We start from the raw sequence: 15345 nt of genomic DNA, 5'->3' as shown, positions 1-15345 counted from the left end.
AGAGGTGGGTTGTTACAGAAATTTTCGGTATCTGTTCAACCTGATACTGATACAGTAATGTACCTAGTTACAAGTCTCTGATACTTCTGTATCAGACGGTCCCAGGAAGCAATCAAGCTCCGCGTACGCAGACCGTGCGACCGGAAGGAGAATCTGATACATTATTTATCACGCCCTGTAATTCTCTACCTCTTTACTCTCATGCCCGCCTGATACAGCCAGTATCAATCAGTTCAACATTCACTGCAGTTCGTCCTGGCCGTGTATCACCATGTACATTGTTGCGGGCTGTCATGCTTTGTAGTTAGTATCTTTATAGTGAAATAAGGAATGGATAAGTGCACGAAAAAGACTTCATTTGTGTGGAATTTTTTTACGGAAAATAATGAGTTTGCTAATTGTAATTTGTGTAAACAAAAACTTAGTTATAAATCATCATCGACTAATCTGAAGAAACATTTGAAACGTAAACATTGATATAGTATGCTCACTAATGTACGTATCTGTTTTTTTTTTTAAATTTTTAATTTTTTATAAAATCGTAATTTTTTAATGTATGAAAACACTAGTTACTAATTGTTTTCAGAAAAAAGTCCTAATGTTGATTACATCTGTTATTAGTGTCAACTGAGAATTTATTTGCATTTTCATAGCTGTTAGGTGCACAAATATAAATATTATATCTTGTATTAATGTACTTTTTAATATTAAAATTTCATTAGTTTTATTATTGAACGAGTCTGTGCACGCACTGCGCTCTGAGTGTACTTTGATGTGGGACAATAACCAAACGACTCGTAACAATTTCGCTTTGCGCCTCTCCTTCAACGCCTTCCCCTGCGCTTCCTCCCCTACATTATTTCCCTTCTTTATCCCTTATTCGTCGTTCTTGCTCCCTCCCCTTTCACAAGCTCCGCCCAAGTGACCGTCATCTGTGATCGGGTTCTGCGCACATTGGCCGTGGTGTTGTTCCAGGCGAATTCTGTACTGATACTAAAGTACCTGATACTTTTCAAGTGTACTCGTTTGCCGTTCCTGATACAGGCACGTATCAGTGCCAAAGTATCAGGTTGATACTTTTCGACCCACCTCTAGTCCAAATTATAAATACAGTTGCAACCTGCAGCGTTTATAACAAATATGGGCTACATACACATTGCGTCACAGTAAAAAATTAAAAAAAAAAAACGCAAATTGATGGAAATTTACTGTCAATAGCGCGCCGTACGTGGAGAAAGGTCATTCAGACCTGCCAACTCTCATGATTTTGGTGTGAGGCTCACGATTTTAAGGTCCATCTCACGCCCTCACGCCAAAATAGTGTTTCCTCACGATTTTTTCGGGGCCCCAAGATTTTGTTTGTAAAAGTTACAAAACAAGTTTTACGAAAGCTTACAGTAACGAGTTTTCATCAATACTCGAGTCACGTAAAGGAAGCTATTTTGCGTTTTGTAGTGTGTGCCGTGCTGATTTTTCTATCTCGCATAGTGGAAGAGGAGACATTTTGAAACATGTCGCTACAAAAAAATACAACTAACACGTGAAGTGTATTGCTCCAATAAAAAAATTAATTTTGCTATGAACAGTGATAATAGTGTTACACGAGCAGAATGTTATTTTACATCTTTTTTTAGTTGCGGCACTGCATGATCACTACACAACAGCGCTAAATTATGTTCAACTAAATTAAATCTGCAACCTATAATTTGTTGAAATAAATTTTGAAGCAGAGACCATGTAACATATGTACAGGTATGTCACTTAAATTTAAAGATTCTCAGTTGTTTTTTATATCTAACCTGTATTTATGGGCCTGAAAATTTTTATCGAGGACCTCATGATTTTTTAAATTTGAATGTTGGCAGGTCTGGTCATTGTACTCGGTCAGCTGCTGTTACGGCGTGGCGTAGCCGCCGGCTGAGCTGCGCATGCGCAGTATAACTTACTCTATGCTCCGCCCAGACTCATTACCTTCCATCAGCAGCCAGCCAATAGATGCGAGCTTAGCGGAAAAAAACATAAGCTCCACCTCCCGTGTACCAGTTTAGTCCAGTTCGAATACCAGTTTATTGGTATACGCACCAGTTTTCTCACTGCCGTGACATGTTCAAGTTTCCGTTCATCGTTCTGTCTTGATACCAATAATTAATTATTTACGATCCCCAGAAATAAATGATGGTTAGTTTAAAAAATATGCGTCAACTGTACATTACTTCCGAAATTATAAAAGACGTATAAAACAGTTACCAAGACTCCGCTCATTTTATCCTGTGAAGTTTATGTCTCGTACCAGTATTTCGGCTAAGTTGTGACATAAATACAGTATCAGATCTTACAAGCAGCCACGTTTATACATTCTTGAGTTTACGTTTTTTCCTCGTGCATTTTAGATTGTCTCCTGCTATAATTACTCCGACTTTTACACGCTTTGGCTTAAATTATTACATGTTTAGAAATAAAAGCAACTTTTCATGTTATGAAATATGTATATTTTACGATTTAAAATGTTCATTGCCGACTATAAACGTTACATTTTTCACGATGTTTTTAGGCCTACTAGCTAAGCTTATCTAATCACTTAAAGTAACCACAGTATTTTCTGATTGTTTATGCTTGTTATGTGACGTAATTAGCGGGATGAATTCGATTTTTGAGACGTAATTCGCGTGAAAGTATTGTATTGGCCTAAATGGGAACTAAACGGCACCTGAAGAATATAGTGCAAATAACGGGAAAACGTAAATAACAGTAACGTAAATAAGGGATTTCGCTGTATTTAATGTTTTTATTCTCAAGGGTTTGCTACACATTAAGCAAGCTACCTATATTTCTTATATAATTTTAAGCATTCTTAACTTGTGAGACAATTGAACGTATTCAGTACTGTGAACCCGGGACTCCTGTGCAGTTATATTTCAGTGCCTCTGGCATTTAATGTAAGTGTTGTAAGGACTAGAAGATTTGTTCAGTAATTCATTATTTGTTGTGTTGGTGAACGGTGCACTTGACAGGCAGCAAACGCTAGCGCTAGTGCGCAGCCCGGTGTCCGCCCGCGATAGCCATCCCCAGTCCTCTTCTTCGAGTGCCGCGCCCCCCAGGGACTTGCCCTTGCTTTGACTGGCCCGGTAACTGTGCTCGACGTAATCGCCTGTGTTTCCTCCCCAGGGTCGCCTCCTACAGCTCCGTCGTGCAAAAAGCTGTTTGATTAAGTAATCTCACCTCATAGCCTATCATGGCGTGAAGTGGCCCACACCTCAACTAAACCGGTATGTAGGCAGTTTCTCAGTTAAAGAAGTTGTATTAGTGCTGTGAAATTTAAATAAAAGTATTAAGAAAACAATCTTCGTTTTTCCACCTCATTGGAGTGAGTGCAATGTGTGTTACAAAAAATTTTTGGAAGCTGTGTACTTATCTGGACTGTTCATAATATTTATAGGTTAGAACGTTAGACCATCACAAATTTAGGCAGATTGGTTTACTGAAGAAAATGATGAAAAAAAAAGTTCACGCATATTTACTTTTGGCTTTCAAAATACGCAAACAGTGTTCGCTATTAAAAATTTAGACCCATTTCATAAGTTCTTCACAGAGAGAATACATCACAATTTCCCAGCTTCAAATATACAATGTGATACTTTGATGATGACAAAAAACTAGAACAATTCTTGAATAGAAACAAAATTTCGAAAATGAAATTTCATGGTAGCTTGGCCTCCTGATTACTGGCAAGGAAAAACAGTGTCCTTGGGACAACGCAATAGTTCACTAATGCTCTGTCATGGGTTTTTACTAGGGGTGTGCGGGATCCCGACATTTCAGGAAAAAAGTCGGGAAAATAGGTTTCCCGAAATGCTGGGCAAGAATTTTCTTACTCCCGAATATTTCGGGAAATTGTTTAAAAATTTACAAATGTCTACTAATCACGTAAAACATGTTTTATATCAATTGAAACTGTTTTTATAACAATATTTGTTATGGATTCGTACATTTTCGAAGAGTTTCCGTTCTATTTCAGCGCAAAACATTTTTAAACGTATGCTTATCGTAGTGACAGCTGTGGTGTGCAGTGAATTATGATAATCGTTTACACATATCTAATTGCCAATTGGAATAACATAAACGTGCATGGAGTACATTTACATATATTGTATGCATTCATAAATATATTTCTTCAAGGGTACACGTTTGCAAGATACGTGAATAGTTTTATAACGTTTTTGCCATCATCATTGAACACTTAACCTAAAACCACTATGTGTACAGAGACGAAAACAAAACACATGCGCAATCCAACCTTTTCGCCAAAGATATAAGAAATACTAGACTTGTGTTTCGTAATGAAGCGTAACCTTTCTCATTACTTAATAGCAGTGGCGATGTAGAGAACTCTATTGGCACTGTGAAAAATATGAAATCACGTAGTTTTACATCACTGCTCAAGAGTATTTAAACATCTATGATTTTTCTTTGGGAAAAATAAAATAGTTTTTTAGTTTCGCGGGCTTTGTCGGCTGATGTTACATTTTTAAGGCTTGTGCAAAGTATCTGTTTGAAGTGAAAAACTTTTTAAGATATAATAATAATAATTATAGCATTTAGATTTACAAAGAAGGATTTAAAGTATTTAAGTTTAATTTGAAATGATTCCTTTGATACTAGGGTTCAATATCAGAGTCAAAAATTTGCTCTTTTTTTTATTATTATGTTAATAAAAAATTTCCCGATCCCGTCCCGTTTCCCGCGGAAAAAATTTATTTTTCCCGAAAATTTCCCGAAGTACAAAAACCTATTCCCACACATCCCTAATTTTTACTGTAGACAAAATAAAATTCTAATTAACCATCCAAAACAAAGTTTGAAAGCTGGCACAGCCATTAACAATAAATATAAAATTTCTTTGTACTACATCTTACCTACGTACGTATGTTTGTATTTTGTGAACCACCAATCGGCGCGACCTTATTCCGACAACCACCGAACAGAAACTCTAGAAACACTAACACCCCAACTTCTTTCATCCACGCAGGGAGGGGATGACGTTGTGATCTCACCAACTAACTACACCACAGCTCTTGACAATCTGGCGAATCACAACACTTCTTACAATATAGAACTTGCGGTATCTTTCTACAGTAAAAAAAATTACACAACTTAGTAGCTTCTGGTTGGCTTATAAAATATACTCTGATGTAAATTCTACTCCGTATTATTTACAGAACTGTGGCATTGCTAACACCTGATTTTGTTTCCCAACATAAGAATACATAAGCCACAGAACCTGCCAGAAATTCGCTGCTGCTGATAAACAGTTTCCAAGAGTTGTGCATGGCATCGCACACCTGGTTAGCAGTCAAGAGCACGGACCAACTTAAGTGAGGAAGTGTGACACGTATGAACGTGAGTGAGTGAGTGAGAAGTTTAATTCAAGTTATATGTTTTGCCATGAACGAATGTACAGCTATGTGAGGTTTTTGTTAATTAGTTAATTTATTCTTTTAATTTATGTTTTCATGTTAAGTCACCATGGAAATGGTAACCAAATGTTTTGTTTTTTGTTTCAGGAGAAATATCTAATTATAATTTTATTCCAAATTTACAGAATTCTATTTTATTTCAGTGTAAAATATGACACACTAAGTTTATCAGTTGTAAACATTCAATGAGATGACTGTGATAAACCTTGGGGAAAAAAACCTGGATTTTGTTACTGCCAAGAGTGGCTACCCTGATTTATTGAACAAAATTGTGCATACAGTGACTCCTCATTGCAAAGTAACCTGACTTCAAAGGATTTTGCCACTTAATATAATTAATATCCCTAAAATATGTTTTTCATTCAAAAACAGTTCAGTGTAGAGTACTTTAATTTTCAAATACAAAAACTTGTGTGTGTGTTTTTTTTTTTTCCAGGTACATTGTAATGAGATATTACTTTTATTGTTTTATTATAAGCCTACTAAAAGTATTTTCATTATTTTGGCCTATGTGTACCAGTCTAAAATGTTAGCACTTTCATCACCAAACTACGTAGAAGTTCTACAACTATTGTGGAACGCTGATCACTCCGTAGGCCTAAGCCCACTAGACTACTTCAAGTGACTTTACGCTTGGTGTCACCGTTAAAGTGAGTGTAGTTGTAAATAACTGCCAACATGTTTAAAAAATACTGCCCACAAACCAATATTCACAGCAATATCACCCCGAGCGCTGAGCCCCAACTAACTGAACTGCAGTGACGTGATGTAAGCTTTTGGACATATGCCATTGCTAAGCACATGTATGTCTGTATAAGAAAACTATAAAAGACACAAAAGACAAAAACACAAATTAAGCAAAAATTGCCGTTGTCAACAGGATATAAACACCACATAATATTCCATAACAGGAATATGGTCAACAAACAAAGAAAAACAAAGTAAAATGGACTAACAGAACGAAAAAAAAAACCACAAATGATGATAACACAAAAATATTGAACCCAAAAAAATTCAGCACAACAGTTAAAACGAGACAAAAACACAGCAAAACGAAAAGACTAAACAAACACAATAGTTTTCCAAAAAACAGAAGTGGCGTGACAACTATGGAATGATAGAGCAGGTGAAGAACTATAAAAATTATGTTTTTCTGATTTTATGAATATTTAATGGTGCGTGAAAAATATTTCTCAAGTGAGCGGCGAGGCTCTTCCCCTCTCGCCGCTCATCCGGTCGGCCTCGGAGTCTTTCCCTCCTTTTCCTCCGTCGCAGGGTCTTGCTCTGTGTTTCTCCCTGGGAGCGTGCCGTGTGCCGTGTACTGGGCCGCACGTCTCTGCACGGTTAGTTCCCCGAGCTAGTGGTGTGAGGTGCGAGTGCGAATGTATCTACTACTGGGGCGGACAGTGGGTTTCCTCGTGTAATTTTGTTTCAGGTGAACATTTCAATTTCCACGTAGCAAATTATGTCTAGAGTTAGATGTTGTTTTTTATTGAATATCATAATTGCCGTTAGTTGGTTCTGCCTTTTAAATTAATCGTCGTTCTTTTGTCTTTATGCTTGCCTGACATCTGATCCACGTAATATGAATAATGAAAGATATTTTGTAATCCTAATGTAAGCTAAAGTGTAAAAAAAAAATTATTATGCTAGGTCTTTCTTTCCTGTGGAAATTACTGGTGTTAAAATCGGGATGCTTGATAAATGATAATAAAAATAATATTTTGAAAATAAAAATGTTTTTAAGAATGCAGAGCATCTCGTACTACCCATGCCAGAATTAATTCTTTTTTTTTTTTTTTTTAATTTTTAATTTTTTCTTCTTAATGTGGGATTCTTCTCTGCAGTTGGATGCACACATGTTAATATCCCTATGGTTCCCCCACCCCAGGTTTAAGCAGGTTCTAAGTTTGATGTTTGTGGATGTAATTGGACTCGGGGTGGGCGACGGCCAAAGGCCTGGTCACTTGGGGGGACGCACCACAACGCCGAAATACATTAATGCCGAAAAATGTCATTGCAGGACTGCCACAAAGGTTAGGTTAGGTTAGGTTAGGTTAGGCTAGCCTAGCCTAGGTTAGGTTAGGTTGTGGTATTTCGGCATTACGATACATTTAAGAAACACACAAAAATTCATTCAGTTGTTTTTCATTTTGCTACTGTGCCCCCCCCCCCCCCCCCCCCCCCCCCTCCTCCTCCCCGCAGCAACATTTTTCGGCGTTACTGTATTTCGGTGTTGTGGTACACAGCAGTTTACTATCTGTCTGCGTTGTGATCAATTTGGCATTCGGCATTGTAGTCCATTTGGCATTCGGCGTTATGGTTTTCAGCGTTATTGTACTTTCGGCGTTGTGGTAACGACCCGTCACTGGGCGGCGGTGTGCGCAGGGGCAGAGAGGCTGGTGCGGCACCTGGTGGGCCACGGAGTGCCCGTCGCCGTGGCGACCAGCAGCAGCGCGGAGAGCATGGGCTACAAGACCACACACCACAAGGAGCTGATGGCCTTGTTCCACCACGTGGTGATGGGCTCCTCGGACCCCGACGTGAAGCAGGGCAAGCCCCACCCAGACATCTTCCTGGTGTGCGCGTCCCGCTTCCCGGACCGGCCGCAGCCCCACCAGGTGACGCTGTTCAGTCCGTCCGTGTGTGTGTATTAGGGATGGGTCGGTACCGGTTCTCGCTTCTCGGTTCCTACGGTTCTCAGCATTTTAACCGGCACCGAGAACTGCAGCTAAAATGTCGGTGCCGGTACTGGTACCGACAGTATAGCAAGACCATTTTCGAAAATAGTCCTTCACTACAACTTAAATGCAGCATGAAATGACCGAGAACCGATTTTTAAGAAACGGTACCGAACCGAGAACCGGGAAGAAACAGGAATTGACCCATCACTAATATATATATATTTTTTTTAAATAAAAATCTTAGATCAGTTATTTTTTAGAGTCTGTTCACTCGACTCTGGCGATATTGACGCACAGTGTTTAGTGACGTTTTTGTCTAGTCAGTCATCTGTTTCCTGGAGAACAGAATGTGAGGAAGCCATATTGGGACCTTGTCGTGCTGCAGTGTTACAACTGAAATGTTCCCGAAGTGGAAAGCGTTTGGCCGTGAATTTAGCTAAGTGTCATTTACGGCAAGTGAAATACATCTTCCAGTGTTCTGCGGATAGGAAAGCAACTAAGCAAAAAAAAAAATGTTCAATGTTAAGCATATGTTTTTTTTTTGCACTGTGCTACATAGTAGTCTTTAAAAGTCTATTAGATTAAAAAACATGTTTTGGGAACATATGATATATATATATATATCTTTTATGACATTGCATGCATTGTAAGCATTTATTTTCACACCCCAACATGCATTGGATGCAACAATTAAATTTAAGGCTTGCATTTAGGAGCACCTAGGTTCATCCATTATCCATCTTGAGTTCGGTTGGACATGATTTTCCTAAATCATTGCAGGCGAGAGTTGTGATGGTTCTTGCTACGGGTCATTGCCAATTCCTTAACTGATTTGCTTAACATGCCCATCTCTAGAGATCCCATTGTTGGCAAGATGGAAATTCCAGATAAAAATTTAAAAACTTCACACACTGCAATTTTTTTTCCCCTAGCTCAGTATTGAAAGTACAGTGTAGGGTCGCTAATCTGGACTAGATGGGAAAGTACCCTGTCCAGATCACCGTAGTCTGGATTAAATGGAATTGGCCTTAATATCCACGTTGAACAAATTTAAAATGAGCAAAATTATAAAAATAAATTTTTTTCGTTCATAAATATTACTTTTCCTACAGCTTAATTTTAGTTTTTATACTATTATGTACATATTAATACTATTATGTACATAGACCTTAATTTTTTAACCTATTTATACTATTTTTAAATATTGTATGGATTAACCTAATGTCCGCTCGAGCGGGGTCCGGATTAGCGGGACTCCTCTCTACATAAAACATTTTGTCAAAAGCTAGCCATCACACACAGAATCAAGTAGCTCAGTGGCCACATTTCTAATATTTAGTTCCTTTGCACATTGTTAAGTTACAGTCTGAAGTTACCGATAGCTTCCCAGCAAGTTTAACAGTACAGAAGTATGAAACTATAAATAGGTGGAATATAAAACATTGTTTTCTGTGCATTATCAGAGCTCTTTTGTTATGACAGATAATAGTTGGTTTTAAGGGCTCCGCCTACCTGGGCACACATACGGTGTGCAGAGCTTCAGGAAAAACAACGCGATTTCAAAACTACTCAAGATATCCGAGTGGGGCATATTTACGAATAGCATTTAAGAGTTCGCTGAGGGCCGAAAAGTACTTTTAATTCCGGATTAAGTTTTTAAACTGTATTTTTAGAAGCGTTAAAATGCCTAAAACGTGTGTTTTCAGAGTAATTTTTAGGCATAAAACAATCAGTACAGATTCTTGAAAGCACTTAAGAAGCTTGCATAACACCTTTATCTTCATTTCTCCGCCATATAATGTTACGGTCACCGCTCAAATTTCACAGTTATCCTGTGACGACAAGACGAATGCGCGCCAGTTCAGAGACTTGCGCTTAGAGGCTATACCGCGCTAGAAGCACCATCGAGCTCGCACTTATCATGCCGCCTCACTAACACACATACACCCCTGATGAGGCGGGCCCCTTAAGAACCTAACCTAGCAATGAAGTTTAAAAGGGAAAATCTGCAACTTGCCGGCACCCGATTTTAAACTCAAGTAGATAATTGTAGAGTTTAGGGCTTTATTCAGAAGAAAAAAATAAATGCAAAACAATTCTGAAAGTTGTGTTCCTGAAGTAATTCACAGAATCGTTTTTTAATACTTTTGTCAGTCAATTGTTTGATTGTGTTAAGAAACATGTGCAAACTGGCGTGATATATAGACTGTACTGGGAAAAACAGTTTGTGCTGTTTCTGTGTAGGAGTGCTGTAATACTTGTGTGGAGGAAATACACTAATGTTTGCTCACTACATAATTGTAATGAAGTAAATCAAAGAAAGAACTAAAATGTGTATAGGTGTTACCTAACAGAACATCGTCGCTGTTACTGCAAAAGGTCGTATGTCAAAATGTCTCACTTTCCAGGAGATCAAAAAAAACTTGTTTCATTCATGAGGGTTATCATATTATGTTATGAAATTTTGGTAGTATTCTTAGAATTATGATTCTTACTTTACAGTTATTGACAAACGTCTTTTTCCCACAACATAGGTTGCCTTCCGAAATACACAAACAGCCAAAAATTCAAAAATGCCAATTTTTGACATACGACCTTTTGCAGTAACAGCAACAACATATTAATGTGAAATAACCGAAATAATGTGAAACTATACAAATGAGAATGGAATACTCTAATTCTCTCCTCTCCGGAGGGACGGGGTGTGTCCCTGACGGGCGGCTGTCGTTGCAGTGCCTGGTGCTGGAGGATGCTCCCAACGGGGTCGCCGCGGCCTGCGCCGCCGGCATGCAGGTGGTGATGGTGCCGGACCCACGCCTCTCCCCGGACCTCACCCGGGGCGCCACCCTGGTGCTGCCGTCCTTGGAGCACTTCCGGCCCGAGCTGTTCGGCCTGCCGCCCTTCTAGCCTGCACTCAGACACCGCCAGCGCTCCGGTCTGCACTGCACTCCGCAGCAGGTCTCCGGGCTCAGTTCCCGTCGTTCCTTTGTCACATGCCGTGCTCACCCGTGCGTGGGTCGCACATTTCATGCCGAGTTTTAGTTAAAAAAAATGTAGTGCTATCCTTATGCGGGTATTTCACTTTGGGTTTAAAAAATAATTATTGCACTGTGTGGCTGCATATGTATGTAAATAACTAACCTATGTTGGTTTTAATAGTAGTAATTATAATTTGTTAAATGGAAACATGCCTGCAGTACTGTGAAGCTCCACGAACAGCGCAATTATCTGTGTCTGCCGCCACCGGCAAGTGACACGTCTGCTGCGCTGCGTAGGCTAGTGGCGCGGAGGCGAATGCCAGAGAATGCGACCCACACTCGGGGGTAAGTGTGGTAATGTGGGAGGCAGCGGCCGTCCACAGACTGGTCCTGCCTCGAGCAACGCCAGCTTTAACTGTTGTAAGCTAGTCTTTATGTATAGTTCGAACAGAAACCCACCCGACTGTTCAGATATTAACTTCTCGATGCTTTACAACTTGATATTTATGTACTTGTGATCAGGTAGTGTATTGTTTGCTGAATTGGGATAATGTTTTGGTTTTTTTTTATTTATTATTTTTGAATTTATTGTGGCTAGAGTTTAATTTTCTCAGACACAATTTTACTTGGTGACGTCCATTACAGTTCAAATATTATGCTTGAATTACAAATCAGTGTCTTATTCGTGGCAGATTAGTAAGAGAAGGAAATGAATGATGTGCCTTGTACAGGTCCGGCCTAGCTAGTCCTCGTGCAGCTGTCTGATATTTAGCTCACTGCGACAGTAGTCTTTACGTTTATTACAAGCTTAGCTAACATTTCACATTTTCACTTAAACAATACTCATAAACACAATAGCAAGTCAAATGCTTTTAAGGGTGATACCAATGTCATAATTACTATTAAAGGTTGAGAAGTCAACTAGGAAGTGGTAAGGCTCTGTATGTACTTAACTAGGGGTCTTCTTCAGGTAGCCAACTGCAAGAGACTGCACATGTGTCAGCCAATCAGGGGATGGCTGTCCTGTCTTTGCCTTATGCATCGTCCAATCATGTTTGATCTCTTCTCATTGGTTGTGTTGGTCATTTGGCGTAACACCCAAGGCAGCTTTCCTCCTTTTGCTTACTGCTGGTGTTTCCCCCCCCCCCACCCTTTATAATTGGTGTCCATGTTTCACTTGGCTTATAACCATTTTCACGTTGTTGTTTAGGTGTTGAATATTTCTATGGCTTCTCTAACTATCCTAACTTTTCTATGTTCGATAGTTTCAAATTCATCAAAATCTATATAGTATGTTTGGAGACAGAAGAAATTTCTGCTGTGGCAGATCTGTGTTACTCTTGTGAATAATTGTCTAAATAAGTCAAACACTAATATGCGTAATGAATTTAAATAAACCTTATTTAATAACCCACTTACTATATAGCAATTTTTATTTTAAATAAAGGGTTATGAAATTGTTGGTAAGTTCAACACTAACATGGAATATTATGCATTTAATCTATATAAATAAATAATAATAATAAAAGTTTAACTTTTTGAAAGGAATTACGTAGTTCTTAAAATTGAGCTTTCTGTAAAAAAAACCACACACTTTTAAAACAATAACACTTAACTGTCATGTAATAACCACCTTGAAACAATTTGTTCCTAAACTAGTTATTTAGTTTAAAATAAGTTTTATTTTGAGAAATAAGATTTTATAAACTTAAGAATTCAGTACTTATACACTTTTAATTTATTTGTAGTCAGCAAGTCATGTTAGTTGTCACTGTACATCAGCACACTGACCTGGCCTAGACTGTCTCGGGGTCTGCAAGTGTTCGAAAAATATTTAATATGCAACATTCATGAATAATTTTATATTCAAATTTAATATTATTTTTAATTATTGTTACCGTTAGTTAGGCCTACGCCATGTGAGACTCATTCACAAAAAAAAATTATTGGAAAAAAAATTGTAACAAGGGTAGGATGATTGATCGAGAAATTAAGTTTTGTTTTCAGCAAAATTGTCCACACGTTATTTTTATTTTTAAAAAAATATTGAGTATTATGGTTTAAAATTATTAATAGTACTCTATTTTATGTAAATAATCAGATCAACAAAATTATTTTCAAATTTAAAAATTTTATTGGTTTAAGTAAATGAATTTTTAGGTGGACAGGCAGAGGCCCTGGACTGTGTCAGTGCGCACTTAATAATACCAAAACGTTACTATCTAAGAAAGTCGTTTAGTTCTCCAGCAAAAAAATTGGTATTCCATTTTCTAATTTGTAAACGTATTTGTAATTAACACAATCACACTATCAGGCATCATAAAACCAGGGATGCCACAGCAGCAATAAATTTGCTTGGCTGCAGTGTGGTTGATCCATGGGGAAACAACAAATGCTCTTGACACGGTCGCCAAACTATTAATTGAAAAACAAGTCAGTTTTAAAAGATTGAGTATGTTAAGAAATTGAATTGATGTTGATGTTCAATAGGCAGTCTATTATCGTTGTTTTTTCCTTCTTTATTTTATCATAGAGGATTTAAAACTCATGTTTTTATATAAAAAATATGTTATTTGCAGGATTTTCTTACTACTTATGAGGATTATTTGTAAATATTAAGTTTTACAATATATTTGTGTTCTTTTGTTGTGTTTAATGTGTTAGATTCACCCTCTTGCAGTGCGAGAGGGAAATACATACAACTGTCTAGTCTGTGCAGAAATGTTTGCATATTTTTATACTTGTAAAATTTATTCCATGTTGAAATTTATATGGCTTGTATAAAAATATCTGTTAACATTTGTGTTATGCTGCTGTAATTTCTGATTCGGTATGTCACTGAACTTGTTCAAAATAAAATAGCGTTGTTTTAAAATTGGCTATTCTTTAATTGAAATAATCATAATACATTTGGTTCTAAAGTCCTATAATTCTTACCCTGCTTCGGTAATTTCAGTGCTGGTTGAACTCTGAATAAATTAATGAATCGAGATTGGAAACTTTACGCTGAACACATTCGACCAAACTGAAGCAAGGTAAGAGTGAGTTAGTGCAAGTGTCAGTAGATGGAATGGAGTAGATAATAGGTATTTTAAAAGTTTGACTTGAACATTCGTCATGATACTGGGAGTGAAACTTAAAAAATAAAATGTGCCTGTTTTAAAGTGCTTAGGGGTTTAAAAAAATTAAAAGGATTTTAAAAGCAGTTTGAAAAATTGTTCAGAACATTGTAAGATTAATTACCAAATTTAATGCCTTTTCACTTGCCATCGTTATCTCTTGCAGTCAAATCCCGAGCTAATTATCTGCAAAAAAAAATAACACAGATTTGGTAATCAGGAGTGAAATTTTTTTATACCTAGTATTGATAATGCTGATATCTGAAAACTTTTAAAGTGAGGTACTTTAATATGGATGCTAATTATAATGTTGTCTCCAACAAAGCAAATAAAAAACATCTCTGAAGTGCAGGTACGCCCAAACTGTGCTCCAGTTTACAATTCGCTTCACATCAAAAATTTACCATAAATACTTTGATCACTGTTTATAACTCCCTGTTTGGTCCACTAAAAAATTTTACCTCAAAGTGCATGACTTTGCATGTGGATTGTACCACTGTCTTCCCTGTACAAACACCATGGTACCCCAAGTGCATACATGCATACATACAAAAAAAAACCTCTGGTTAAAAATGCCTATGCTATAAAATCACTTTTTTTTTTTGCAACAACAAAAAGTTATGTTGCTGCTTAAAAGTGTCCTTTTTCAGTAAATAATCATTTATGTTGTAAAGTACAACTACTGTAACCTCAATTAAATTTAATTTCCAGATAAACCAAATACTAATTAAAAGATAAATTTATTAGTAATAATCAATATAACATTAAGTTTTATATTTTAAGTTGAACAAAACATTAGTTAGCATATTTGTTTCCTTTTTCACAGTTAAAGTTTTTTATACAATAGAATATAGGGTTTTATCAACTTTAACTCAGTTTACACAATCATCACCTACGAAAGTTCGTGTTGAATGTTAAAACAACCTGTAGGTACCTATATAAAGATATTACCGTATTTACTCGCATATAGGTCGTGGCAATTTTACCAGATTTGATGGGGAAAAAATGAAGTGCGACCTATATGTGAAGAATTTTTTTTTTTTTAATTTTTGAGGAAGTTTATTGCAATACAGTAAAATCCCGCCGATGC

General features: G+C 37.3%; 1 protein-coding gene across 2 annotated transcripts in view; it reads left to right on the top strand.

The window, feature by feature from the left end:
• The window catches only part of LOC134532083 (pseudouridine-5'-phosphatase-like), a 35591-nt gene extending 21580 nt beyond the window's left edge, over nt 1-14011 (top strand). For both annotated transcript variants that reach the window (XM_063368306.1, XM_063368305.1), the window contains exons 3-4: nt 7863-8095; nt 10892-14011. In XM_063368306.1, the coding sequence (XP_063224376.1) occupies nt 7863-8095; nt 10892-11065 (407 nt within the window). In that variant the 3' untranslated portion in view covers nt 11066-14011. The remainder of the gene's footprint in view (nt 1-7862; nt 8096-10891) is intronic.
• Nucleotides 14012-15345: the final 1334 nt, after the last annotated feature.

The sequence above is a fragment of the Bacillus rossius genome, chromosome 5, assembly GCF_032445375.1.
Source record: "Bacillus rossius redtenbacheri isolate Brsri chromosome 5, Brsri_v3, whole genome shotgun sequence".
In the NCBI taxonomy this organism is placed as follows: domain Eukaryota; kingdom Metazoa; phylum Arthropoda; class Insecta; order Phasmatodea; family Bacillidae; genus Bacillus; species Bacillus rossius.
Note: the sequence above shows the minus strand (reverse complement) of the source record. Positions and strands in the feature narration are given on the sequence as shown.